General features: G+C 41.4%; 1 protein-coding gene across 1 annotated transcript in view; it reads left to right on the top strand.

The window, feature by feature from the left end:
• Positions 1 to 26,221, top strand: part of dnr1 (E3 ubiquitin-protein ligase defense repressor 1) — a 58,330-nt gene that overhangs the window by 28,622 nt on the left and 3,487 nt on the right. The window contains exons 2-6 of the mRNA XM_034331583.2: positions 18,073 to 18,269; positions 24,927 to 25,167; positions 25,257 to 25,426; positions 25,540 to 25,756; positions 25,849 to 26,046. Of these exons, the coding sequence (XP_034187474.1) occupies positions 18,073 to 18,269; positions 24,927 to 25,167; positions 25,257 to 25,426; positions 25,540 to 25,756; positions 25,849 to 26,046 (1,023 nt within the window). The remainder of the gene's footprint in view (positions 1 to 18,072; positions 18,270 to 24,926; positions 25,168 to 25,256; positions 25,427 to 25,539; positions 25,757 to 25,848; positions 26,047 to 26,221) is intronic.

The raw sequence follows: 26,221 nt of genomic DNA, 5'->3' as shown, positions 1-26,221 counted from the left end.
AGCAGGCCTCGACAAAGCGAATGGAAGTAGGTTAGAATCGTGCTCCTTCTTTCCACTTTTCTTTCCGTTTCGCAAAGCTACATATATCGAGCGTTTGCGGACACTCAGAAGCGAGAATTTTTTGCTAGAACAGCGTTTTGCCCGCGTACAAATGGCACGCGTCGCGAATTCCGAGCAGAGGACTTTAAACGCGCGGGCTAGCGCTTTGGCAGCGACAAAATTTCATTCGACTGTAACGAGTAAGAAAGTTTCCTGATGAAAAAATCCTAAATCCTTTGACCGATTGGGATTGAATTTTGCGTAATTACTCTTTGAGATTGTGAACAATTTAAATTACCAGTAAACTTTTGGTGTAATTTTAACATACAATTGTTTCTAAAATATCTCCGGAGAAGCAAGCTTAATTTTGCGAGCAAGCTTTTGCTTGGAAGTTAGTTCCTTAAACGTGTTCGATAATCGGGAGCGTCTAAAGGTCGCATAGTGCGGATTAATTAAAAACAGAATGAAAACGGTGGCAGTTAATTAACAGCAATTGACAGCAGTAATTGCAACTATCGACGAGAAATGCAATCGTAATCGCAATTTTCATCCGGTTGCTTTCATTAAAAGCGAGAGAGTAGTCTCTTCCGAGGTACGATCCGTTCGATCACAGTTTTCCATTTGCCCTTTGTTTCTCGCTGTTTCCCTCCTTTTTCCTTTTTCTTCTTTTCCTCCTTCCCTCCGACTCGAGCTTTTCAGAAAAATACCACGCGTTTCTGCTCTTCCGAATGCTACGTGGGCGACGGCCAATTTCATTGGGTATCGATCAGACGGATTCTTCTCTTTTCTCTTCTTCGTCGCTTTCTTTTTTCATTTTTTCTAACTCCTCTCGTCCCGTATCCTTCGAATCGACATATTTTCAATTGTTTTCAATACAATCAAATCGGTTCACCGTTCGTAGCAGCGAACGCTACAATTTTCAGTTTACCACGAGTGGACAGGATGTCTATCGGCAACGTTTTCAGAAAATCGACAAAGCGAATAACGCGATCGCTATGGACTACGGATAAAGGAGTAGCTTTCGGCTTCGACGCTGTCTTTTCTCCTTGAAATACTTCGTTTCCTTCCATGATAAACGAGTTGCAAAACCAAGATCTCTCGATTGTAGTCTGCCTGAAAGACGACAGTGAAACGGGAATTCGTTCGGGGAGATTGCTCTTTGCCAGCGGTATCGTTGATATTCGAATTGGCAAACTTCTCAGACGTTAATTACCATCCGCGATGAGTTCCCAGCAAAACTCGAAGAAATTGCTTGCCATGAGTAAATACCAGTGTAAATAGGTAACCTCTGAGCTAGATTGATTGAAAAAGAAGGAAGGAGACGAAAGCAGGCGATTGTTGAATGGTAAATGTCTTATTATCGAAACAAAAAAGGAATCTCTTATTTAAAGATGTCACGATTGTCTCGCATAATAATTATAATATTACGCGAAACGTTTTTCCGTGTCACCGCGCTGCGAGTACATATTCAGAAAGTTTATTCGTTTTTACGTGGTGAATGTAAAATTCGTTTCTCGCTTCTGGTCCGCAGTCATATCTTGGCGATCGAGCGGAACGACGAAAATCCGATTTTCATCTGCCGGAATATGGTTGAGGTCAAGAGATACTCGCGTATTTTCCTCGACTCTCTGTACGGCGTTAGTTCCGTTCACTTTAGCGAGGATCAAAGAATAAGCGATTGAAAATTGCGACGAGAAGGAGTTTTTCGAGAAGCGGAGGACTTTGAAATTTTCTTCGAATCGAGTCGCGAGTATCAGAGAAACGCATGGAGAATCGGAGAGTAGAGAGAAATCGATCCAGCGAACGCTGGAATCGAGCATGATATTTGAGGATTGAAGATGGAACAGATTTCGATGGACCGACTATTCTCTGTAATCGCGTTGAAAAGCCGAGACGAGCATATCGGTCAATAAAAGCGTGGAAATCGATTCGAATCGGACAAACAGTGAATTTTCCACCCTTTTTCCTCACGAAACCAGATTCTCCCTCCCAGTTTCAAATAAATCGGGAATTTGCAGGAATTTATAATTGGATACAAAACTTTGGAAACTTTAACAGAACAATTGTTAAAGAAACAAATTTTTCGCGAAATCAATTATAGTTTGTCAATCGAACGGCAACTTATCGCGGACTCGATCTCTCGAGAGAAGATGAAGTGAAACGCGGAACGAACGAATGAAAAAGTTAAAGGATTTCTTCGAAGTAAAGAGCGCGTGTTTCTCTGGTAACTTGTTGGGTTTCGAGCGGTTTCTTTTTTTTTTTACGGATTACCTACCACGGAAAAATCATTTCTCCCGCTTCGAGAAACAAGAGGAAAAGAAAAAAATTCCTCCCAGGGGCACGAGCCGAGCTTTAAGCTTCGTATAACTAACGCGATTACTTACCTTTCTAAGCTTCTTGCAGATTTCACGAGGATAAAAGTTACGAGGGAGCACGTAGCTCTCTTTTATCCGATTGTTACATTCTCGCGATGTTCTGCATCCGTCTTGTAACGTCGACTGTTGCACTTTCTACGCGTCTTCGATATTTTGTCAATCCGTTTCAGTGGTTTTCGCACTAATTTTAAAAAGCGTTCTGGTATGAAAAATCGTTAAACGAGCGGTCAGTTATACTTGGATATTCGAATCGATAAAATTACTCGATCATCGAAGACGCGAGCCTAGAAATAATCGTTGAAAAACCTTGACCATGCTGTAGGAGTCAACTTGAGCTTGACACTCGTGATACTTCTTTACGATCGACTTCGATGTCCTCGCGATCATCTATTCGCGTTTATTCATGCCACGTGGTATTAATTAAGGAGCGGAACGGAAGTATTAGCGCGATGTTAAAAGTAATTGAAATCGGTGTTGTTACGTGAAATAATAGAGGATACGGATCACATTTGACAGCCTGTAATTTTGCAGTCGATAAAGTTGCCAGACGGGAACTTAAAGCGAGATTCGACTGTCGAGTTTGTCACGTTTAACATCAATTAGACGGTTGATAATTAGTGGTAGTTGCATCGTTGCATCCGCTGTATCTTTACCGCGAAGCTAGCTCGAGTTTCCGTGCTCGTAATTCACCAGTTATTATACGAAGCGCCTCGGTGCACCGTGCCGCGAATGCTGCTATTTTCCTCGCGATGAGATTACGCTCACGCAAACCGAGGCGTGTGCCAACCGTAACTCGCCAGCTAGAACATAATCTCGACTAAAATTAACTTTTTCTATCGTCCAACGTTAGAACCTTGCGCTCCTGTCCCTTTTTATACCATTCGATTATTATTTATATCAAAATAACACGATAAGTAGAATCTGGCTAAAAAAGAAAATATTCAATTCATGCTACGAACTTATTTCATTAAAAGAAACTACTGGAAGGAATTATTACGGTGCAATTAAATCACGTGATAAGGCAAGAAAAAAAAGCAAACAATATAGGTTCGAGAATTTTAATAAAGAAGAAATACGTTGCTTGTAAGTCGAGGCAAGAAATCTGCTTTTATAAAGCAACCGTCGCGTAAAATTTAATTTTGCACGAACGCTCTTTCCGTTTGCTTTAAAAAAAAAAAAAAAGGATTTCTCTTAATTGATCGAAAGAAATGCGACGAACCTTATCCTGATACTTGCTTGCAATAAAAATATATAGCTGGTAACATTTTTAGTTCGGAGGGTTTTTTTCAAATTTTTATCTCTGCTTGGATGCTTTAAACAGCATCTCCTAGTTTGAGGAGTTTCGTAAAGAGGGTCACGACGTAACTTCATTTATCTTTGGACGAAACTTCGAGGATGTATCTACGAAAATGCAGTTTTCGTACTCGCAGGAGCGCCAGGCAAAGTAACCTATTTTTATTTTCTCCGAAATTAACTTTGATCGCTTGAGTATACAAATTATATACACGTATATTTAGATATTTAGGTCATGCATGCTTATTAAAAATGCAAAAACGAGAACGGAAGATATGTTGATTGCGCGTTGAATTGTTTTGGAAGCGTGGTGTAATGGAAAAAGAGAGAGAAAGATAGTCGAGAGGGGATCAGAGTACTTGGCGTTTCCTCGTAGGATTCAATTACGCTAATCGATTGATTTCTCGAGGGAGATGGTCGGGAGAGCGAAGCAGCTGTTTAGGAGCGTATAAAATCTGTAGGTAGGTAGTAGGAAGTACGAAGGGCACGGAATTTACGGTGTTTTCTCAATGGCGATATTAAAATTCCATTGGTGCGCATCGTTCGTGCTGTTTCAATTACTTCGCCACTCCTCGGAAGATCCGATCGAGCGTTCTCGAGGTTCCACGAGATAATCGTTCCTTCCGCTTGCATGCTCCCTATCTGAACGATGCGATGCTGCAACGATTTTCTACAAAATTTTCAAGCAACTTAACCCTTTCCCATCCGTTGACAAGATTTTTACAGAGAGTGAACCGTCTAACGCGATCACGGTACATTATACGTCCTAATAATATTTCGATAGCTGTCGATAAATTTGCGCTCGTAGGAAAAAGGAGACGTGAAAAAGATGTATCAATCTCGGTAATTAATAATTTTAATTAACAGAAGCATCGTACAAGTCCAATCCATATCGATGTTTCAACAGCTTTCGCCATATTTCAGATACGAAGAACGAATTCAGTAGGTAGTACCTCGATTTCAATTAACTGGATTGCCGTTGTGCTGTCCCGATTTATTCTCTTCTTTTTCGATTTCGTTCCTCTCCTCTTTCCTTTCTCATTATTCTTTTCTTTCTGTTCTTCGTTCCTCGCGCGACGATCGGTTACCGATGGATCTGTCTATTTCGTTAATGTAAATTCTTCACCATTACTTTCCGCTTCAGAAAAACGACTGACATTCCGATGCATTTCCATTTTCACGTTCAACGGTTTGCTCTTTTCTGTATCGAAGCAAAGATCGATACGTATGTAAATATCGAAGTTATGTCAGGAATGGTAACGCGTTCTTTCGTTTCTTCTTCTTAAATGTACTTCAAAAATGAAATTCACCAAGCGTCTTTAATTTATTAAAAACTACTGTTTTAAGATTCTTCATTAAGACACGCAACGCACTCCTCTGTTTCGCGTTAATTAATTTCACGTGAAATGTGAATTAAATTTCGCGAATTTAAAAAGAATGCTTTTTACTAGTGTAAGTAACCTATATCGTTTTACGTTAAAAATCAGTTCATTCTTTTTAATGTACATATTTCCTTTCTTCTACTATTTTACGCTCCTTTAATTAAATTTTTCGCAAAATTGGTATAAAACACGGTACGAACTTTACAGACTTTAAATTAAACGAATTTATTTTAAAAAAATGTTTGCAAACTTTCTATTTATTCGATTACTGAGAACGATGAAATCTCAATTTAACATAGGAATGAGTGCAATAAAGTTGTTATAATCTTCCTTGCGAAAGGTTCTTTTCCATCGTTTTTCTTCTAGAATGAAACAGTTAAAGATTCGAGCATAGAAGGGATAAGCCAAGTAAGCGAGGAAGCTTGTAGATCATCTTCGAAGTGTGAAATCTCCTTAGAAAGAGCGTTCGTTCACCGTGTTCAATCTTCGACCACCTACTTTTGCTTCCTAGCATTTTTTATTCTTCTTCTACTACTACCGCTGCCATCCTGATCCGCTTACACTCGACAGAAAGAACTTTATTTGCTAAAGGAGCGGTGATTCATTCAACGCGAAACTACCTCGAGAATACGACTATTTCGAATGCTCATTTTGCATCTTTAAATTTACTTACGAGCGGTAAATTATATTGGTCAACTTTCCCGGCCCACTTTCTAACGCTTTGTTATTCAAACCTGCCTAACCATAGAACAACGAACTCAACTATTCCATCCTGGTTTCCTTCTGTTTTTTTTTTTTTTTTCCAAATCCATCAAAGTATAGAGTATCGACAATTACGCGGTCGATCTCGCTTTCAAATCGGGCCAGTGAATGCGAAGGGATGAGTGACAGGGTGACAGGGCTGAAGAACCCGCGAGCAACTCTTGACAAACAGTCGCTCTTTGTAACCGTTCGTGCGAGAGATTTTCACAGTCGGTGGTTTTCGAACCGTTAGAGGCGAATATTTAAAAAAAAAAAAAAAGGGAAGGTCGTCGTATCAATCGAGATGACAAAAATACTAAAGAGTTTAAGGATCGTTCGACCGTACGTCCCTTTGAACGCGACTACAAAGCCTGCTGATGTTTTTTCCTTCTTTTTTTTTCATCTTTAAACGATTGGTGTTTGACAGAAAGAAAGCGTCTCTTTTCGAAGTTAAAAAGTTTACAATCTCTAACGAGCAGAAAAGTTGCGTGAAAAACTAGTTTCAATCGAGGAGAGGAGAAATTTGTACTACCATCGGGAAACAAGAAAAGGAAATTTTTAGGTTTTTCTCGTTGAAACAAAAGGTATTTGTACGACGTCTGAAACAGAGACTTTTCTAGACAGAAGATGAAAAAGCTGAATGGTAGAAGAAAAAGGACGAGTGGCTTGCTTTCTCGTTGCTTCCGTCCATAGGAATAACGGCATGAAATGGTAATGCCGCTTTAAATATGACGGCCATCGTTTTTTCATGCACCTAATATTAACCTCGAGTAGGATTTTCAACTTTCAATCGAATTAATTATTGTCCATGCAAATAAGTTAATCTCCATTCGCTGTATAATCGGCGTTCACGAACTTACCGGGATACGTTACACTCGGTGCGAACGAAAAATATGAATATTTATTAGAAAGAGCTCGAGCTTAGAAAATCAATTTCGATCCTCGTTCAACGTCACAAGATGATCCTCCAGTTGGCCCGTTTTCATACCAAGGCTTCTTTTAAACGAATCCTTTCAAAGCTGGCAAGGATACGCTTTTATCAGAGATTCCTTGAAACCCGACCGTAAAGAATATAGAGAGATATCTTGTTCCGCATCTTTGGCCCACAAAAGATGTTGAAAACGAGAGAGAAATCTCACCACGTACCGGCATGTTAACCAGACGCTTCTCCTTAACTTTCGATTTTTACGATTAACATTAACATTATTTTCTTTCTGTGGCCTTTGAAAATACTTAATTTTTGTTAAAATCCTCGAGGTGGTATCGAGGAAGTCTGTTTCTCGGGTCTCGAATTGAGGGATCGATCGAAGCAGTTACATGGAGAGAAGACAATAAGATGTAAATTGATAGAATAAGAAAGAAAAAGGAGAGTTTACAGCAGGGAGTATCGAGAAAGATTCGAGACACCCTACGGCCCTATGGCATTTATTTGAATCGAGTGCAGGGAAATTGCTGTTCTTCCCGTCTACGGGTTTGTCCGATGGCCTATCCTTGTTACACGTCCAAGCACATTTTCTCCTGCCACGTGAGGCGCGAAAACGAAGAAAAAACAGGGAATAAAGTTTTCTGCTTCTGATACGAGACTCTGTTCTCGAGGAAATAGATTTTGAAAGGAAGTTAACGCGTTAGCCATTTTATGTCTGGGTGCAATTTCAACGGTAATTCATACAGAAGTAAAATATCAGAGCGTAAAGAATTTGGTGCAATTTCTTGGAGTGTCGATGAAATTCCGTGCAATCGACGAATCGTTTGTGTACGAAAGTCTTTAACGAAAAGTAGCAACGAAATCACTTTAGGTGGAATCGCGCATCACTCGAGAAGAATTACAGATAACGTCTCCTCGCTTCCAGAAAAGCGATAATCGATTCTATAAGACTTTAAGTTATTTCGAGCCTGGCAGACAGTAAGAGGATTCGCTTGTATTTGCATAATCTGTCCAAGAGGATCCGTATTGAAGATGAAAGGTCAAAGAGCCTATAATCGCCTTTGTCGTGTTTCAATAAGGAGCCGTAAGTCTGTCGTAATATTGGAACTGTTTTGGAAATTATTTAGTTACGTTCAAAGTTCGAGCGATAATAACTTTTGTTATTAGTCTTTAACAACCGGCTTATTCATTAATGTGTGTTAGATTCTCGATACGAATAGCGGCACGATTTTTCTTTTCTTTATCAATTATTTGATTTAGATCGAAAGCATCGATCAGCCGTGGACCTCCCTGAGCTGTGAACGCGTTATAGCTGTCGCTTGAGAGGACATACAGTAAGAGATTATTCACTCTTGACCCTTCTGGTAGTGCAACAAACTCGGTAATAATCTATTATTGTACGATAATGCTTGCTACGTGTACGCGTGATGGATTCTGTTTGAGCGATAAATTCATTTTTCTTGGTTCAGTATTTTCACGCCATCTCGTTGAACGGGGGAATAAGCTGAACCGTACAATAGCGGTTTGTCGTTCGTGAAAGCAAACGAAGCATTATTCGAAAGATTAATGCGTGTTTCGGTCGAGCTTCGCTCGTACATTAATTATGTCGTCTAATCACCCAGGCAATTATGTAACTACCCATGAAACCGTTCGTCTAGTACACGCCGCGAAATTCTGCGTAGTCATTAAGCTAACTGAGCCTTGACTGCTCTGTTATAACGCGGTATCTCGCGGTTATTGCTCCGTTTAAAAACAAGCAAGTTCAAAGCGAGACGCGAGTTGATTTCGTTCGTACAAAGAACGAGTGAAAATCGAAACGTTAATTTTCCAACTTTCAGTTTGAGCAAACGAGCAATGCTTTGGGAAAAACACACGATTAACGGAACGTTATCCTGCGTAACGATTCGGTCTAATTGTTCTAGTTATCGATCCGTTACTCGATCACTACCGACTATTATTTTTTAAATATTTTACGAGTTTACGTTGCTTCTAAAAAAGGAGAAAAAGAGAGGAGAGAGAGAGAAAATCATAGTAACGAACGAGAGGAATAAAAGCGTAATACGCAAACATTGAACAGAGGCGTTGGTGACTCGATTAATTTGCATCGTTTGTCAAATTGTTCCATTGCAAAGGGAGCAGTGAATTTACTCGCGTACACGATACGGAAAATCTTGAAAAATGTGTAGGGAGAGAAATATTCGGCCAGTCGGATTGCCGGACCGGGATTCGAACTCGCCCGTTCAGCCCGTCGACGAATATTCTCTTCCTAAACTTTTCAAGTGAAATGCCTGTCGGTTACAAACGCGAGCAAATATTTTCGGCCAGATTCACGAGCGAGTGATCGATTTATCGTTCGGAGAATCGTGTATGTAAAATTGATCGGCGATCGTCGGGAAATTGACGAGTTTACAACGCGCAAATTATTGGAAAGCCGTGGGAATCGAGACAGAGAGAAGAACGGATGCTCTGTACGCGAATTAGTCAGCAGGGATTCGAAATGAAAAGGAATGCAAAGCCCCGGGGGATTAAATGAGCTATATAATTGCTCGCGTGGTTTCGACCTGCACCGACTCGCGGATGCACACTGCAAAGTCTGATATGAAACCACGTTGTGCCTCGACTATGTACACGCACCCACACACCTTTCGTTCCTATTCATAACCGAACATTGCCGCGACTTTGACTATATAAGCATGCACCGTGAAACACGAGAGCCACGTTGGTGAATTAGTGGAATCGTGGCTTTTAGCGAGAACACGATACAGTTTTAACGCCTCTTCCCTTCGCCGATTTACATCGATAGCCACTAATTTCGATTGCGAACGATCGATGTAATCATTTCGTCGAGAGTTACGTAAACGAGTGTTTGATATGAGAAATGTTCAGGTATCTGGAAAAGGATATTTCTTCCCAGCCAGTTACGTGCAGTCCATGGTAATGCTGTATTTCAATAGGGACTCTGCCAAAACTTTGCAAGCGTTCGGTTCGATTATCGCGCCATTTCACCGGCGATAGAACGTTCTAATAGGTCGGAAAATGAAAATCTCCTACGAGCGTATACTATGTACCTGGCTGAGCGGTTTCTTTCGAACTTTTATCGACGTTTTATACACTTTCGAGAGTTGCAACACCGTGACTCCTCCACTGCTCTTTGGCTTTCAATTTTTTGCCACCGATATAACAACGAGACGCGACGCGACGCGATCTTTTCAATTGCACAGCCACTCGATTGATTTCCAGACCACTCGAAAGATTTCCCCGCGCGCGAAACAATCGTTGACGCTCGGTTCACTTTTCTCCCGCCTTTTCACAAGCCAAACAACGAGGCGAACAACGGAAAAATCGAGTGTCGTTTCTCCGCTTCTTGTCGCTTGTCGGCAGAGTATCTTGTAACTTTTGTTGGATCGTTGATTACGAGGTATGTAGCAGTTGCGTTTTATTCTACGATGGCAAGCTTGACTTCTCTCTAAAATCTAAAGCGATGATTTTCGCGGCGAAACGAGGTAATTTGTCTTTTTTTCTGTCTCTCGTGATGCAGGAAAAAAGAGGAATTCAGCTCGATCTCCGTTGAAAGGAGAATTTGGCGGGCGATTTTTTTATTCCTCCACGATAGAAGAGAAGTCGAGCATACTCGGCGGTAGAGGCGTGTCGCGCGCCTAGCTCAAAGCTCTAGAACGCTTCCAAAAGCGAACGAAAAATCCGGCTATCGAGGAAAACGAGGCTTTTCCGCGCCACTCTCGTCCTGGTACTTTCTTTCACCGCTCAAACCACCGACTGCATCCGAAACCGCGCTGCACTTAAGAAACTTTTCCAGGGATGAAATATTGCGGCCTGTTAACTCGACGATGCAGAATACTGTCGGCTAGGTCGATGCGTGAAATACGAGTCGGAAAAAGGAGGATACAGGAAGGCACACGGCTGTGAAGTGAAGCTGAAATGCGAGAAATTAATTATTGCGTTTGTTGCGTATTGTACAACGCAACGAGAAACCCAGTTAAATATGTACATACAAAACCTTTGGAATTTTGCATACGCAACGAACCGTCAGTAATTTCTATCTGTCTTGCTTGTTCGCTTCAACAACTGTCGAGGTAAATTTTATCTTTATCGTTAACAACAAAGTCAGGAAAGATATGCAAAATTTCTTTAAAACGATTACGGTGCACTTTTCTTCGAACACTGAAACGATATTACCGCTAAAACTGCGAGAAAAACTAATTGCCGGAAAGTGAGAAAATGATTTAAACGTTGTACCATCCTTCTGGTAGAATTTTATCGTTTTTCTCTAATTTATGTGAAATTTATTATAGTGGGCGTCGAGAGTATATCGCGTTAAACTGTAGGAGATTTATCGATTAATGAAAACCGTCGAGAGCTGAAATTTACACTCGCGGTATCACGAGTCATTATCTTCAAGTTTACAGATTTTTTACCACGGAAATTTTTATCGCTCCAGTGACTCTACCTCCGCTAACCAAGGGTAAGGGCTGTTTGTCGAAAGCGTTCTGTTATAGAAAATTTTGCTAAAAATAGAGAAATTGATAAAAGACGTCTTAGTTATGGTAAAATTTGTCTCCTTCCTGTAGCATAACACATAACGTGTTATTTGTCACTTACTTCTCATCAATTCGTTCGTTCGTTGAAGTATTACATAGAAAGTTGTGCGAGAAAGTTGGTAAATTTTTATCTATTAAATTTTTATATATTAATCGCATACATTAGTTTGTCTCGGATGGATTAAGCAAAATAGTCGTCCCCCTTTCAGCAAACTTTCTTCTGTTTGCTTGAATAGAGTTTAGCACGTTCGACGCGTGGAGGAGTTTTAGCTTGTAATTTAGATTCGAGAAATAATAATCATACGAAGAGTAGGAGGCTGCGCATTCCATTCTTCCTTCTAAGAATCTTTTGAAAAAGGAAAGTTTCCTTCGAGCGTGTAGTAAATTCGTTTCGAGGTCACAGAAATTCAGGTATAACGATACCGATTAAATCTGACTTAGGTTTACTGATGGTCGATTCGCAGAAAAAAAATGTCAACTTGAAAATCGAACGAGAAAGGCACTGCACGCGTTGCATAGCAATATGGAGCAATGTATCCTCGAAAAGCCAATTAAAATATTTACGACTTTGCGTTTGTATAATAAACGGCACCCATTTCAGTCTCAAGAACCAGAGAGAGAGAATCCGATTCGAGCAATCGGATTTGCTGAACCGGAATTCGAACTCGGATCTTCCGCTCACTGAGTTATTGCTCTAATTGTTAAGCTATCGACGAATATTCTCTTCCTATCTCTTAGGACTGAAATACGTAAATTGATTGGGGGAGGAGGGTCGATTGTACTTTCTATAAATTATTTCTACGCTCAGTGAATTTTGTTTTCGCCTTAAATACGCAAGGATATAAAGTATAAACAATATACCCGGTGCTAATTAGCGGTACACGCATCGAGAGCTAGCGTAAGGGTCTAATTAACCGGTTTGCATCGCGCGAACGCTTGTCGCCCTAATTAACCGAGTCGTAGCGTGTAAACGCTTGTTTCATTATTTACCACGGACATCTGTGCGTGGCTTGGATAATTGACAGGTACTTACTTGTCGGTTAGTACAGTCGCGTTTGACGAACATATTTATTCTAGTGTCAACAACATTACAGGAAGGAGGAAAACGTGCATTGCGAAGAAAAAAGATCGTTATCCGATCGTATCGACGACCGTAACCTCGGTAACGATCGGTTAATTTGATTAACGATCCTGTTGTCTTATTTTCTTAATCGTACTCGACGTTGGCAGCAATTTTGCACGGAAAAAAAAGAATACAGGATGAACTCGTAACCGATAGCATAATCGGTAAAATAAATTACAGGATGTATTACGTAACCAGTGGACGTTATACAATCAACGTAATTGCCGATGATAATACCAGTATCGTTGGTACAAAGGTGCTTGGTAATTCCGTTGCGCGCTATTATTTACATCGGGAAATTTATTATACGGTTTACAAGCGACAATTTCGGGCGCACTGCTCCCGTTTCTCGTTTCTTCCATCTCGTTTTTTTTCCCATGGATTTTTACACGCTGTCGAAAATACAGTTACAATAAAATTGCTCGCCAGCCAGGGAAAATGGAATTTCGTTTCGAACCGGAGTGCATTGTAGGGTAGCGTCCCCGGCGAAGAAACGAACGAACCGCGTCCATGTACTAAATGCAAAGTCGATAGCTATCGAACTAGAAGCAGAGAAAAGCAGGGGAAAGAAGAAACGAGAAAAGCTGGGGGTGTAGAATGTAGAGAATGCACGCTATCATATTTCCGGTCGAGAGTATCTGTTTCTTCGTATAAACCGGTACGCCACTACCTACTCCCCTGTGTATATACAATTTTCTCTAGCTTTTTAAGCTTCTTTCGCGTATTTTTCACTCTCTTTTCCATCAACCTGTTCCCCTGGTCTGTATTTTATGCGCGTACAGGTGTTGGGTGTCATTTTGACTCGGTTAATGTCTCATTTGAAAAAAAAAAAAATAAAGAAAAAAGAAGGCAACAACGTTCTATTGATCATTTTTCGAAAGCGGAGAAGCTTTCTTCCTCTAGAAAAGTATTTCAATATTTGCCGGATGCAAACGCGAAGACTGCCGATTTCCTAAACGTATGTACGTCGCTTTTCGCTTTGCAGTAAAAGCCTTTCTTCCGCCTTCTGTCTAGGCGAGTCAAAGATTTTTCGCCGTCGAATCGAAAGGAAAAATCGTCTGACAGCCATACTCTGGTTATGCTGCACGCGAGCGTTCCCTCGAATTGGACGCGTTTCTCATCAGAGACGAATGGAAATGGAATTTTTTTTTCCTTCGCTAGTGGAACATCCCGTGGAGGATGGCAACGTTTTAGACGCAAAACGCGCGACAAATCTCCTTGGCGCTTCGTGATCCGAGTGTAAAACGGCTCTTCCGAACGCGGCTGGTAGAAATACTCTTTGAAGGCGAATCCATTTCGAAATTCTCCACGTTTCTCTAGATAGAGAAACAGATCCGCGCGGACCTGTTCACCGTGATATCACGGGTTTTCGGCTCGAAAATCGTTTTGACGATCCTCGGATAGATCCCAGTTGAACAGGCGTGTTCCCAGACAGACGATATTTCCGGAAAGCGAAGGAAAGAGTTGTTTGAAGAACGACGAGGCAGCAGAGGAGCGCTGGGAAGGGTCAGTCGCGTAGAAAATGACGGGATAAGTGGTTTTGTTCTTGGAGACACGGTTTTTTACCTTGTCGTTCTACCTTTTTTTAACGAGCCTCTCGAGCCAACGCTGAGAACAAGAGAAGATGGAGAGAAAAGCGTGGAAAGGTGAGAAATAGGAAGGCGACCGTCGAAAAAGTTGCGCTACGTGCCGAAGTGGTCTGGCCCCTGACGAATCGCGTTACCGTTCCTGAAGGACCTCGATTACGCGTCGATCATTAAACCCAGGTCCGTGTACCGAAGCCGACGCGACGGCACTCGGCACTCGGTACTCGAGAAAAACTCACGAGCAAACGAGAAAATGGTCGATAGCAGAGGAGAGAGAGAGGATAACGGTCGGAAACAACGAGTGGACGGAATCCGTGAAGATTTCGAGTGCACGATCCGAGCAAGTCTTTTATAACAAGGAACGTTATCCAATTTGCCAGTCCGGCATCGATTCTCTTTACCTTCAAACGTGTTATGCGGACTGTTTTCAAATTCTTATTCCCTCCGAATATGTACTTACTTGCCAACCTAATAAATAATAGGTGCTGCTTTCGAAGGGTTGTTTAATGTCCCTTATGAAAAAAGTTTGCATCGCGTGGTATAAAATCGATATCAGGCGGTGAAATAATGTTCTTTGTAGAAACGTTGTAATCTTCTGTCGATAGAACACTGGTTGAAGCACATTTTTGTTGCTTCCCGTACTGATTTACCCTTTGAAAAATGACTTACTGGTTATACGCTGCAACAGAATGAAGCGACAACCGCGAAATGACACAGCGTTTCCTCCCGAGAACCGTGAGTATCACGGTGTGTCTCACGCAAAAGGATACGTCACCGTAGTGATTTATAGAAGGAATCCTTAAGCAAAGTAATACCAACTTAGAGAATAAGTTTTCGAAACTTTTAACGACAATAACTCTGACGCACGGTACTTAACGTTTAACGAACAAACTTTATAGAATAATTTGAATGATGCATAAAATGTTGGACATTGCGTTACGAGTAACTTTTAAATCCCACTCGACTGGTAGTAATTTATCGTTTGAAATTAATGCTTACAAGAAGAACGGTTGAAAAAAGTTAATTAGAGAAAAAGGTTATTAAAACGATGACGAGTCCGAGGGTTTAACGAGATAGCGGACTTAAAAGTAAAAAAAGCAACTTTTGGCAACGAAACAGGCGACGCTAATGCTATAAACTGAAATCTCTGAAGAGGAAAACCTTTTAAGGTATATCGCGTTCAATGCCGCGGGAATGAAAGGCAATTCTTTACGAACGAATCGACGCGTTTCTGAGGTTGGCGCGACATAAATTTCCGCGTGCGTCCACAATTCGGTTCATACGTCAGCTTGTCAATACGCTCGGCAAAGAAACCCCTCGCGACAAAGCTCGAGCGATTTATTCGTCGAAATTCGAGTCCATCGAGAAGCTTTGAACGCTTCCATTAGGCGATAAAATAGCCACGCCTCTTTCCCGAGGAAATTCGTTTAACCATTAGAGAACGATTACGCTACATTTTCTACGGTCATTGCTTTTTACGCGTCTGGCATAAAACAAAAGTTAGAACAAAGAAATGTCTAGTGATCGCAAGATGGTTTATCGACGATAAACGATGCGGGAAGTTTGGGAAAATTTCTCGTGGCGAAACTTTTTTCTACCACTTAGGTGTGAAAGTTCTTCCTTGAAGCATTCTTTACTCGTTCGCGATCAAAGGAACGAAGACGCGAAAGAACTTTAAAAACCTCCGGACCAACGCTGCTCCTATTTAATTCTTTAGCTTTTCAAAGCTGCTCTCTTTCGCGATTTCACTTTCTAATGGGCTTTGATGACATTCCAGCGATATGTTGCGAGACGAAGTAAATGCACGAAGATCCCTTTAAGTAATTTCATTTGAAGCTAGGTATTCGCTCTTATCCCGCGAATATTTAACGCGTAGATGAAACTCGATTGATATTTCAGGAGAGTGAAAAAGCAAATAAAAGATCGTTCGCATCTTGCCGCTTCGTCAGGTAGTTCGGTCACGTATCGCAAAGCGCGAAACAGAGAATCCCATGGCTGCAAGTTCCGCCGAGCATCGAGAGCTGTAGCGAAGTGCCTGAAAATCCACTTCAATAAACTTCCTGCCGAAAATCTAGTTACGTGCTTACCGATAAGCGGTTGGAAATTCAACCAGAAAACCATTATTCTTTCTCCGTTAAAATTAGAGAAAACTTAGCCGCGGGCAGTTTATAAATTGCAATTTTTCGCCGGCCAATTTTAATTACGGTGCTGGTAACAATGTAGGAGAAACCACGCGACGCGACATTTCGCTCTTTTCAGCTTCTTTTCTCTTTTTACCAAATAAATAAAGAAAGAAAATGGAGATTCAGGTTGGACGAGAAGCGGTGCTCGTTTTTCGGTGACACTACTGGCGCGTAATCTGTCGCCGTGGAGTCGAAAAATTAAGCTAGCAAAACAATACGAGCTGCGTTCGTTGCGTCGACGTTACACCACTCCACACCATGCCACGCCGCGCCGTGTCGGATTAACGGGTTTATTTAATTCCAGCCGGCGGGCGATATTAATTTTCCCGTCGCGAATGCAAATTACTTCATTTCGAGACGACGCTGTTTTCAGCGTGTCTTGTTGCTCGTTCGTAAAATCATGTTTGCGTAAGAGTGCAGCCGGCCGTCGCGTCGCGTCGCGTCGCGTCGCGTCGCGTTGCAGCGAAACGCATCGAGCCGGGATACTTTAACGCGTGCATGTGGAAAACGTGTTTGCGTGCAGTTGTGCGTCCGCGTTACGGTTTAACCGTGCTCGTTCGACCGTATTTGCATAACTACGTTGAATTTTCTCTGGTTGCATTGCGAGCTTGAAACTTTGACGTTCCGTGAATAAAAACGAAATGGTATCGTTTGAAATTTTGCATTTCTTCTTACAACTCGGTAACGTTACGGTCAAAACTAATAGCACAGTAGCTAGTCGGTAAATAGATGCACGCGTCGATGAAAACACGAGTAGCAGCAGCGGTAAAGCCGTGTCTTTCGTTTGTGCTTTCTACATTTTTCACCGTCACGTTTCACGAGGCTCCCTTACGAAGATATTGTGCCGGCGATTTTTCAAAATGGTCCGCCGCGTCGGATGAATATTCATGAAAAGCAGACCGGCGACACATTGCACCTGTGTGTATGCATTTTTGCTAGAGCTCCCTAGGATTGCATTCGCACGACAAACTGCACCGTTGAAAGCGCGATCCTACTCGGAATTACATGGTGCTGTTGAAAAGAGGAAGGAAAGTAGTGTGTCGCGCGAGCCCCGTATCGAAGCACATTAGGTAATACCAATAGGACGACTGCACCTACGGGGTCGATAGATTCTCCGACACCCATCTTTCTTCGAGAATTGTTCGCCTGAAAATATGCGACTTATACACGCGATTGGAAAGGATATTTGAAAAATAATTATATTAAAATGCTATAATTTTATATAATATTGTGTAAGAAAGATCCATTCTGTGAAATCAAGTAGATAAATCTTTTCGGTTTTCTCTGGTGAAAAAATGGTAGGTAGAGCAGCATGGCGGTGGAAAATTTATTAGCTCCTCCACTCTGCTCGCTTCTCTGCTTCCTCCCCGTGAATTTTCCTTATCGCCAGTCTCGCGACCGACTTTTCATCCGTTACGACGAGCACAGAAAAGCTTGAAACACCCACGAAATAGAATACGTGCCGACTTTATGCCGTTCTTTCTTCATTTACGAGATACTTTTTTTTCGTTTTTTCTTAGAAGACCACACAGTACGTTATACAGTGTAATAGGTAAAAGGTGAAATGATGCGTAACGAGTACACGCGGTTCGATGATATCCGAGTATGCGGTTCGTTGGAAGCCATGCGCAGCAGGGGTGGCAGTAACTTTCTAAATTATTGCCAGCAATTTATTACACGCTTTGCTCGACCGCCCCGTTGTTCCCGCGATTCGAGCTGCGGTTTTCAAGCGTATCCGGCGAACGGTGCGCTCTAGATAAATGCTTGCTTACTCGGGGGATATCGGTTTGAAAAAGGTGGCAATACCACCCTATTCAGAGAGGAGTTCGAGAGGATAGAATTCTAATGAAATATTCATTTTTCTTCCAGGCATGCGACTGTCTCGGCATTAGCAAGGAGTGCGACTACTTTGGATTGAAGTATCAGAACGCAAAGGGCGAAGAGCTTTGGTTGAATCTAAGGAATCCCATAGAAAGACAAACGGGTGGTGGTGTAGCGCCTCTAAGGTTCGCACTGAGGGTTAAGTTTTGGGTGCCGCCTCACCTGTTGCTGCAAGAAGCCACCAGGTAAAAAGAAGCTTGTTTTTCAGTCTTGAAACACGGTCTCTCGTAATTATCCGTTTATCAACATTTACAAATTTCATTGTTTTCGCCGCGCAAGAACGTAACGCGGTATAAGGACGAGAAAAATTTGGCTAGAGTCGTCGAGTACGCGATCGATCGAACCGTAGATGGTTATAAGAGCATAAATTGCATCGGTTGTACCAGAATCGCTTGGATGCACCAATTTCGAGCGTTACGTATCTACGTTTCGCGTACCAATTTCGCGTTATTCAGAGAGCCGAATGTTTGATGAATAAAACTTTTTTGTCAGCAACTCTAGTAGCTGGTACAGTATATCGCAGTGTGTATATTTTACGAGGAGAATTCGAAGAGTCAAAGTTCGATGAAATGGTTAGAATTATGAAATGCGAGATAGACCGGTTGCAACTATTTCCGCAGAATTTCATCGGATCGAATGGTAATTCCGATTTAATCGTGGTCGCTCGAGTTGGCCTTGGTGAAGGTAAACTCGCGAGGAATAATGCGTTCAACACGCGAATTAATTTGTCGCCCAGTGGTAACGTTGGCTGCACCCGGACTACCGTAATTGCAGCAGCTGACGCGTTCGTTCGTTCGTTCCCCCGGTTTTTGTTCCCTCTGTACAGCAACACGTGTTCCTAAATTTACGCTATCGAAACCTCTATCGATACCGTGCATGGAAAAACCGGAAAATCGTTGCGGAAAATTAAATCGTTCGTCGTGAAATCTCTGCTTCGACTCAAATTACCTTTGACGAATTGTTCACCAAACATTCGACACGTTTTTCCTGGTGTAATCAGTCCGATCAAAGTTTCGGAGTTTATTTTAATTTTACACGTTCGCAATTAAGAAATTGATGGTCTGTTATTCCCCGATGGAAGCATCATTATTGAGAATCGATGAATCTTGTATTATCCCGATAGTAATCTCCGTGCCTCTGATTCATCCGGGTTTTTTTTTCTGAATTAATTCAATATTCCGGGTAACGTATACATAACTCACGGGCTGAAATTTAATTGGATAAATCTGTCGAGCTCTGATATAAATCCCGTCTTTGTTTTCTTTAATCTTTCCGTCCTCTTCGTTCAAGGTAAATAAACGAGAAAAATGAATCGAATTAATAATATAAACGTATATAAACGTGTTCTTGTTATTTTCATTTTATTGTTGAGAAAAATAATGTAAAACGAAATAACTGATGGATCGATAGAAATGAAAAATTCTTGGAACGTAGAGAGTTAATTTCGCTGATATTCCATCGATGGTTGATCGAAGGGTGCAACAGTGCGAAAATGCAGAATGAATTTAACGCGAAAAGCATGGAATACCGGGGCTTTACGACGGTTCGTGGTCAGAACACGTTGCCGCTCGAATTAATGCTTGAACTATATTAACGTCGTTTGAATATTTCCCCATTAATTCTCTTTGCCACGTTTAAATGTCCACATTGCTTACCAAAAGGACGAATTAACTCTAGGCGGTGGCACGAATACTGCGTTCTCCGCTGAAAAAGTAAAACGAACAACGTCAACGTGACTCGTAATTCATCGAACAAGAATAAACAGATGAAAGAAACTTGACGTTTGCTAATGATGAAAAAGCTCTTTCGAGCATCGTTGGTAGGATACTCGCCCATTCTCTGCGGTTACGATGCGAGAATTTCACACTTTAGTCTATTCGCAACTGCTCAAACCCATTCGCTCGTTAATTCAACGCAAACATTTTACAGTTGTTGTTTCGTTTCTCAACACTTTATGCTTTTATTTATTCCATTCGTTCGTCAGTTGGTTTCATTCAGAAATTTATGCATTCACGAAGCGTTCGATTCCTTATTATTTCGTACTAGTTTTTCTGAACTTCCTTGCAGATTTTTGCAGGGTTCATCTTGTACCTTGTACGTCACCCTTTAGTTTAGCGAGCTATACGATGGCCGCATAGTTTAGTTCGGCCTAAATCGATTAGTATGTAATATTTCATGGAGGCGAAGGCTGGGATCAGGTATAAAGCAGGTGCCAGGGTACCAGAGAAGCATCGAATTCTCCGGAACTAGAGAACAAAGAGCGTAGACGCGAGCACGGGCATGGCGTCGAGATTTGGTGGACGTTTGCCTCGGAAATATAAATCAGGGCTTATTACAATGCTATTGTCGCGAGATGCGCGTACAGTTTTCCCTGATATTCAATACCACCCATACAATGGCGAAACAATGGCTTTGCTTTGAATCTCGTAAATTTAACATTTATTCCCGTTTATTTGTCTTTTTTAATCGACTTAAAAGGTATAAATGAAATATAAATTATTTTACATTTTTTAGCGCACCTCGAAGTCGGTTGTATTTTTTAGTTAAAAATTATTTTATTCTTGATTCAAATCAAAGTAGAATTTAATTACATTTAATATGAATAATTTTCAAACTAACTAAGATTTACTATCACGTCCATTGATTCGAATGAAAAGTTTCACGGAATCACTTAAACAAGTTGTCGCTAAATTTGAGAGCATCTCTGAAATCTGGTTGCCGTTAAAACGTTACCTAGCCATTCGAAGAACCTGAAGAAGACTCGGTGAACTCTGGAGAAGCTTTTGAAAGCTCTTTGAGGAAATTTCGCTAAGCATCTCGCGCTTAACCTTAAGAGGGCGCAAGTTCGAAATCCAAGGGATTCCGAAGCTGTTTGACTGGCTGCACAGACTCGCGACTTGCGAGCTTGGATTTCAATGGATGCCCTCTTGAAACTTGCCGGGCAAAGCTAACTTTACGAAAGCTCGGTCTCGCGTTTTGCAAACGATCCTGAAGCGCATAATTTACTTCGATTAAGATGTCGTTGAACCCGTGACACCGCTGACTCGACGGTTATTCTTTCTGTAAAACACTGCTGTTTACGGCTGTTTATCGTGGAAAACAGCACCGGTTCGCGGAACAGAAGAACGCGAAGATTGTAGAGTCGAGAGAAACGGGGTGGTTACGGTGCACGGGTAACTTATTGTTAGCGTGGAACACACAGCGCATCGTACGTATACTCTAACGGAGGCTTTACTCGTTTTGGCGCGCTAAGCTCGCCAACGACGATCGACACAGCGAGCTTTGGAAGCGCGTAAAAGCGCAAACGCTGCAAAGTTCGACGATAACTTAGGTTTCGAGCAACGCGACGATCGGCTGAAACACCTACCCACGGCCTTCGTAAACTTCCTCGTTCCCATTCATTTAGGAAACTTAAGGGAAACAAAGAAAATTCGGCGAACCGAATGTAGCGAGCGATTTTCTATCCTGTTGAACGATTGCTGTAATTTTCAGCATGATCGACTAGGAATTCAGGGTCCCCTGGAAGATTTGGTTACTTTTGTTATTGGAAAGGTTTGAACTTTTCCCTCGGTTGGTTGACGGCATTTATGAAAACCGCAACCCGCTTGACAGTTGAAAAATGAACGAAGCGAAACAGCAAGAAACTGTAATTCGATACGGTGTGGAATTTCTAGTTAAGAACGATCGTAAAACCATTAAACTTTGCTGTACGTATTTTCTGGTAAGCCCTCTAGGGGAAATTTTGATATTAAACTAACCGTTGTACGGTGAAGTTTGTTCGAAACTCTCTCTAAATATTTTTAAATACCCAGAAGCTGTTTACCGTTCTCGAGAGCCAGTGTCCGTAGGTTAAGCGGTCCTCCTCCAGTTTACTTTACCCTTTCCTTTTTTTTACGTGTTCAACTTTAACAGCGTGCTCGAGTGTTTTTTCCCTAGAACCGTAGAAATTTTCACCATGAAATTTAAAACGCGAAAGCGTAGTTCGTGGTCGAGAATTTATTAGTTTTTCTCGAAAGCAGAAGTTCCGTTTCTCGATGCTGGCTTATGAATACGTTGGTATATATCGGAAACACGAAAACAGCGAAGGTAATTAGCACACGGGTAAATTAGTTATGCAACAGTTGCAAAGGCAGTGAGTAGGTTGTCTGTAGGTAGAGCCAGAGAGTTATTGGATAGAGGGTAGACGTAGCTGGTGCATCTGGTGCTTTGGTTTATTCATTCGCTCGGGAACATTGCCATTAATCTACGGAAACTATACAGAGAAAAGGAATTCACCGGCGTGTTATAAAACTGCTTGTCTCTGCGCGAGAAAATCTTTTTACGTCCCTTCGCGTCGTTCAGGTAAACTGATATTAATATCGTCGTTATTAATAAGAATAGCTAAGAGCTTTAATTTCGGTAGTTATCGTAAACATTCCGAACGTTCTGGTACTAATAACGTGATATATTTCGTTAGGGTCACAAATAGAATAGAGATTCTCTATCCCGATAGTTGCCATTCTACTTCCCTTCTCTCTTTGAACGATCTCCGAATGATTACGTTATCTCGAATTCTCGACTCACCATCTCTGTGTATATACTCGGTAGATCTTGGGTGTATTTGTTACCAGAACTTTGATTAAATCAGTTGAAACGAACGGCTGGTTGGACTGGACCATTTGTTTCAAGAAGAGCATCGTTTTTCAAAGCAACACTTTGATAGTCGTGCAGTTTGTACATACACCCCTTGTACCGTACACCACTCTGACGCTGCCCTGCTAGTTAATGTCGCGATCAAACGATCCCGAGGGTCATACAGAATATATTTATCGCGATAAACGATGGAATTATCGGTTAGCGAACCTCTTGAATATTGATGGCCATTTCAAAATTCCAACGTCTGTTGGACGGTGTCTGCCTGTGATGGAGACGTTGTTATCGATATAAACGTTGATTTATATTTAATGTAAAACATACGTATACCGGGAACCGGTTCAGTTTAACTAATTTGGCCAAGAAGGACGATTTAGCTCGGTGACAGAGTCAGGGCTAATTCATAGCTGTCACAAACAGTAGGGAACAGTCGCAAACAGAGAACTGGAAATGTGCGCTTTGAAATTACCATCACCGGATGAAACAACCTTATCCGCTTGAATTACTTGCGCGAGAATGCCGTCACTGCTACCGCAATGTCTGTCCTCGTAACTTGCCACCCCGTCTTCTCATCTCGCCATCGAAACAGCTAATTTGCCTCTTTCGGCTTGAATACACGTTTTTAATGCGTACCCTTTAATAAATCATATTTAGGAAGTGGGTGCAATTATCGGTAAATTAAACGACCAGAATACTTTGATAGTTTCGAAGAACTCGTAGAGGGTAGCGAACGCGACTAAGGCATCGCTGAATGAAGACGTAAACTCGACTTAACTATCGAATGGGTTAAATTGCTCGCGAGACGGAAATCATTTTCAAAAGAAACTTGCCGGCGAGCAGCGTGGTTTATTAACCGAAAGTTTTCCAACCAAGTTTCTTGGTCGCGAAGTATAAACTCGTAGAACGTGATGTTTCAAACAACGAGCGAATGAAAATACGAGAAGCGAAGAAAGGAATTATCTGCGTGGTTATGCAAGTATCGCAGCTCTTTCGAAGAAGAAGAAGAAGAAGAAGACATCAAAGATAGAACACTCGAGCTTTCGTCAGCGGATTTCCACTCGCACAGTTGTTAACGATAAGTCGTCCAACGAGAGTTTCGAACATTTGGTCTGTCGTTGGGCAAGTTCGATCAGAACCAATATCTTTCTCGCGATGACAAATGTCAGTTGGTTCGTGCAGTTTCGTTCCCTCCCTCTTGGTCTCTGTATCAAACTTTTCTATAAGTTCTATACGGTGAACGAGCACCCGACGTCTTTTGCTGTTAGTAGCCTGTCCTCGAATTCAGGAAGATCACCCCGCTAAATAACTACCTCGTTTCCTTTCTGAAAACCTTCGCATTCACCCTTGTACCATACCGCGTTATTATTTGCAAACATCGATTCTGCATTGTTGTTTCGTTCAAGTTGATTTTATGGTCGATAACTGCTTGAATAGAACGATCGTGCACCTTTATTTGTAGCAGAGATAACTTAACAGCAAAACCCTACGAACGTTTGTAACGGAATTCATTGTGTAATTCAAATTCAGCGAAATCCATCAAAACTTGATCAATTTCGATCGTTTTCGATCGAACGTTAAATTCGCTCGTTGTAGGAACAACCAGAAACCACATCGAACGAACTAATAGTTTCTCAAATGTTCCGTTTCAATTTACCATCTGTACAAATGAAATTCTCCCCTGACTGCAAGCTATTTTATCGTTCCACGGATTACGCGTCAAAATCTCCTGTTGCATTTTCCATTAACGCGATTGTCCAAAGTAAAACAATCGTAAAAGGAAAACATCGTTTTATTATAATTACGTAAAATGCTTCTCGATGTATTTTATATTTGCAATAACGAATAACGAGAACCAACGTTCTCGAAACAGTAACAAATACATAAATAACACGTTGAATCGTATCGTTTTACGCTATATTATTCCGTCTACTTTATTACCTGATGGTTTTAATGAAAATTCGTTACTAATTACAATCGTTCTGTTGGAAATTTGGAAAAAATGCCTCGTACTCAGTCAATAAACTCGGTAAATGGAGCAAAATGAATGTGCAAAATATAAAAACAAAGTTCGGCTCGATCATTTTATACAGCGTATAATAAAAAGAGAGGATTTTCGACGTGTTAATAGTTCTCCATGTATCGATGCGATTCGATTAATGTCTCCGTTTTAATTTTTTTTATTTTCATCTTTTTCCATTCTTTTGTTACAGGCATCAATTTTATTTACACTCACGTTTGGAACTGGTGGAGGGTAGGTTGAAAGTGTCCGATTGGACCAGTGTGGCGCGTCTGATCGCTTTGATAGCGCAAGCAGACGCAGGTGATTACGACGCGTTGTCGCCACCCCATGCGCTCTATTCCCAATGCTGTCAGATACAACCGACGGAACCGTGCGAACCGAAACCTCAGGATTTCCTGCACCGGATAGTTCAGCAACACAAAGAAATCAAGGTTCGATCTCTTCTTCATTGTTTTCCATCTTTTTCCCTTTCGAATATTTGATAGAGAAAATGTTTTTATTAAAATATATATTTATTCAGGGCATGAAACCATCCACCGGCGAGTATTGGTTGCTAAAAGAGATCTCGAATCTAGACACTTTCGGCCAGGAAATGTTTCACAGTAAATTTGGATACAACGGAGTATCGATGATCGGTGTTGGACCTCACGGTATTACAGTGTACCGTAGCAACGACGAAGAAACGCAAAAGTACGTATAGTAAAATAGGATTATACGGTAAGAAAATATTTTCCTGGTCGGAGAGCGGTATCCGCTTCAACATTTTACTCATCGTACAATTTTCTCTTCCCTTTGTTTTCCAGTATACCGTATACGGCGATACAAAGCGCAACGTCTCAACGTCGAATGTTTCATTTAGTTTACCTGTCGCTCGACGGTGAAGAGACCTCGTTGAACTTTAAATTAGATTCCAGCCAATCCGCAAGTGGACTTTACAGAGCAATTACCGAAAAACACGCGTTTTACAGCTGCGAGACGGTTAGGAGCGCGGTGACCGCTCAGTTTATACGAGACTTGAAGGTATCCTCCCCTTAACCATATTGCCGAATTGGAAAAAGGAGATGCGAAAACACCGCCGTACACGGCAACTGAATTGACCTGTTTCTCCGCAGGGTACTATAATCTCGATTTTCAACGAGGACTCGACGTTAGGAAAGAAGTATGTGTTCGATATCCGGAGAACCTGCCGAGAAGTGTACGATAATGCACGACGAGCCTTGTACTGCGAAGCTACGACCGTGAATTTGCCGGAGGAGAACGAAATGTTGGAGAAGCACGACTGTGGGGACTGCGAGGATCCCAAGTGCAAGGTATGTATTTCGACGAACACCCACTCCTACTATGGTTAACACTTTGCCGTCTCTATGAAACTATAACTCTGTTTGACTCGAGTAAACCAAACGTGTGATACCACGTATGACGTATAAGCATCTATTGATATTACAATTTTTTTTTTTTTTTTTTTAATATTCATGTTCTTCATTC

This window comes from Osmia lignaria, chromosome 6 (assembly GCF_051020975.1).
Source record: "Osmia lignaria lignaria isolate PbOS001 chromosome 6, iyOsmLign1, whole genome shotgun sequence".
Taxonomy (NCBI): Eukaryota; Metazoa; Arthropoda; class Insecta; order Hymenoptera; family Megachilidae; genus Osmia; species Osmia lignaria.
The sequence above is the reverse complement of the archived record's forward strand: the minus strand, read 5'-3'. Positions and strand labels throughout refer to the sequence as shown.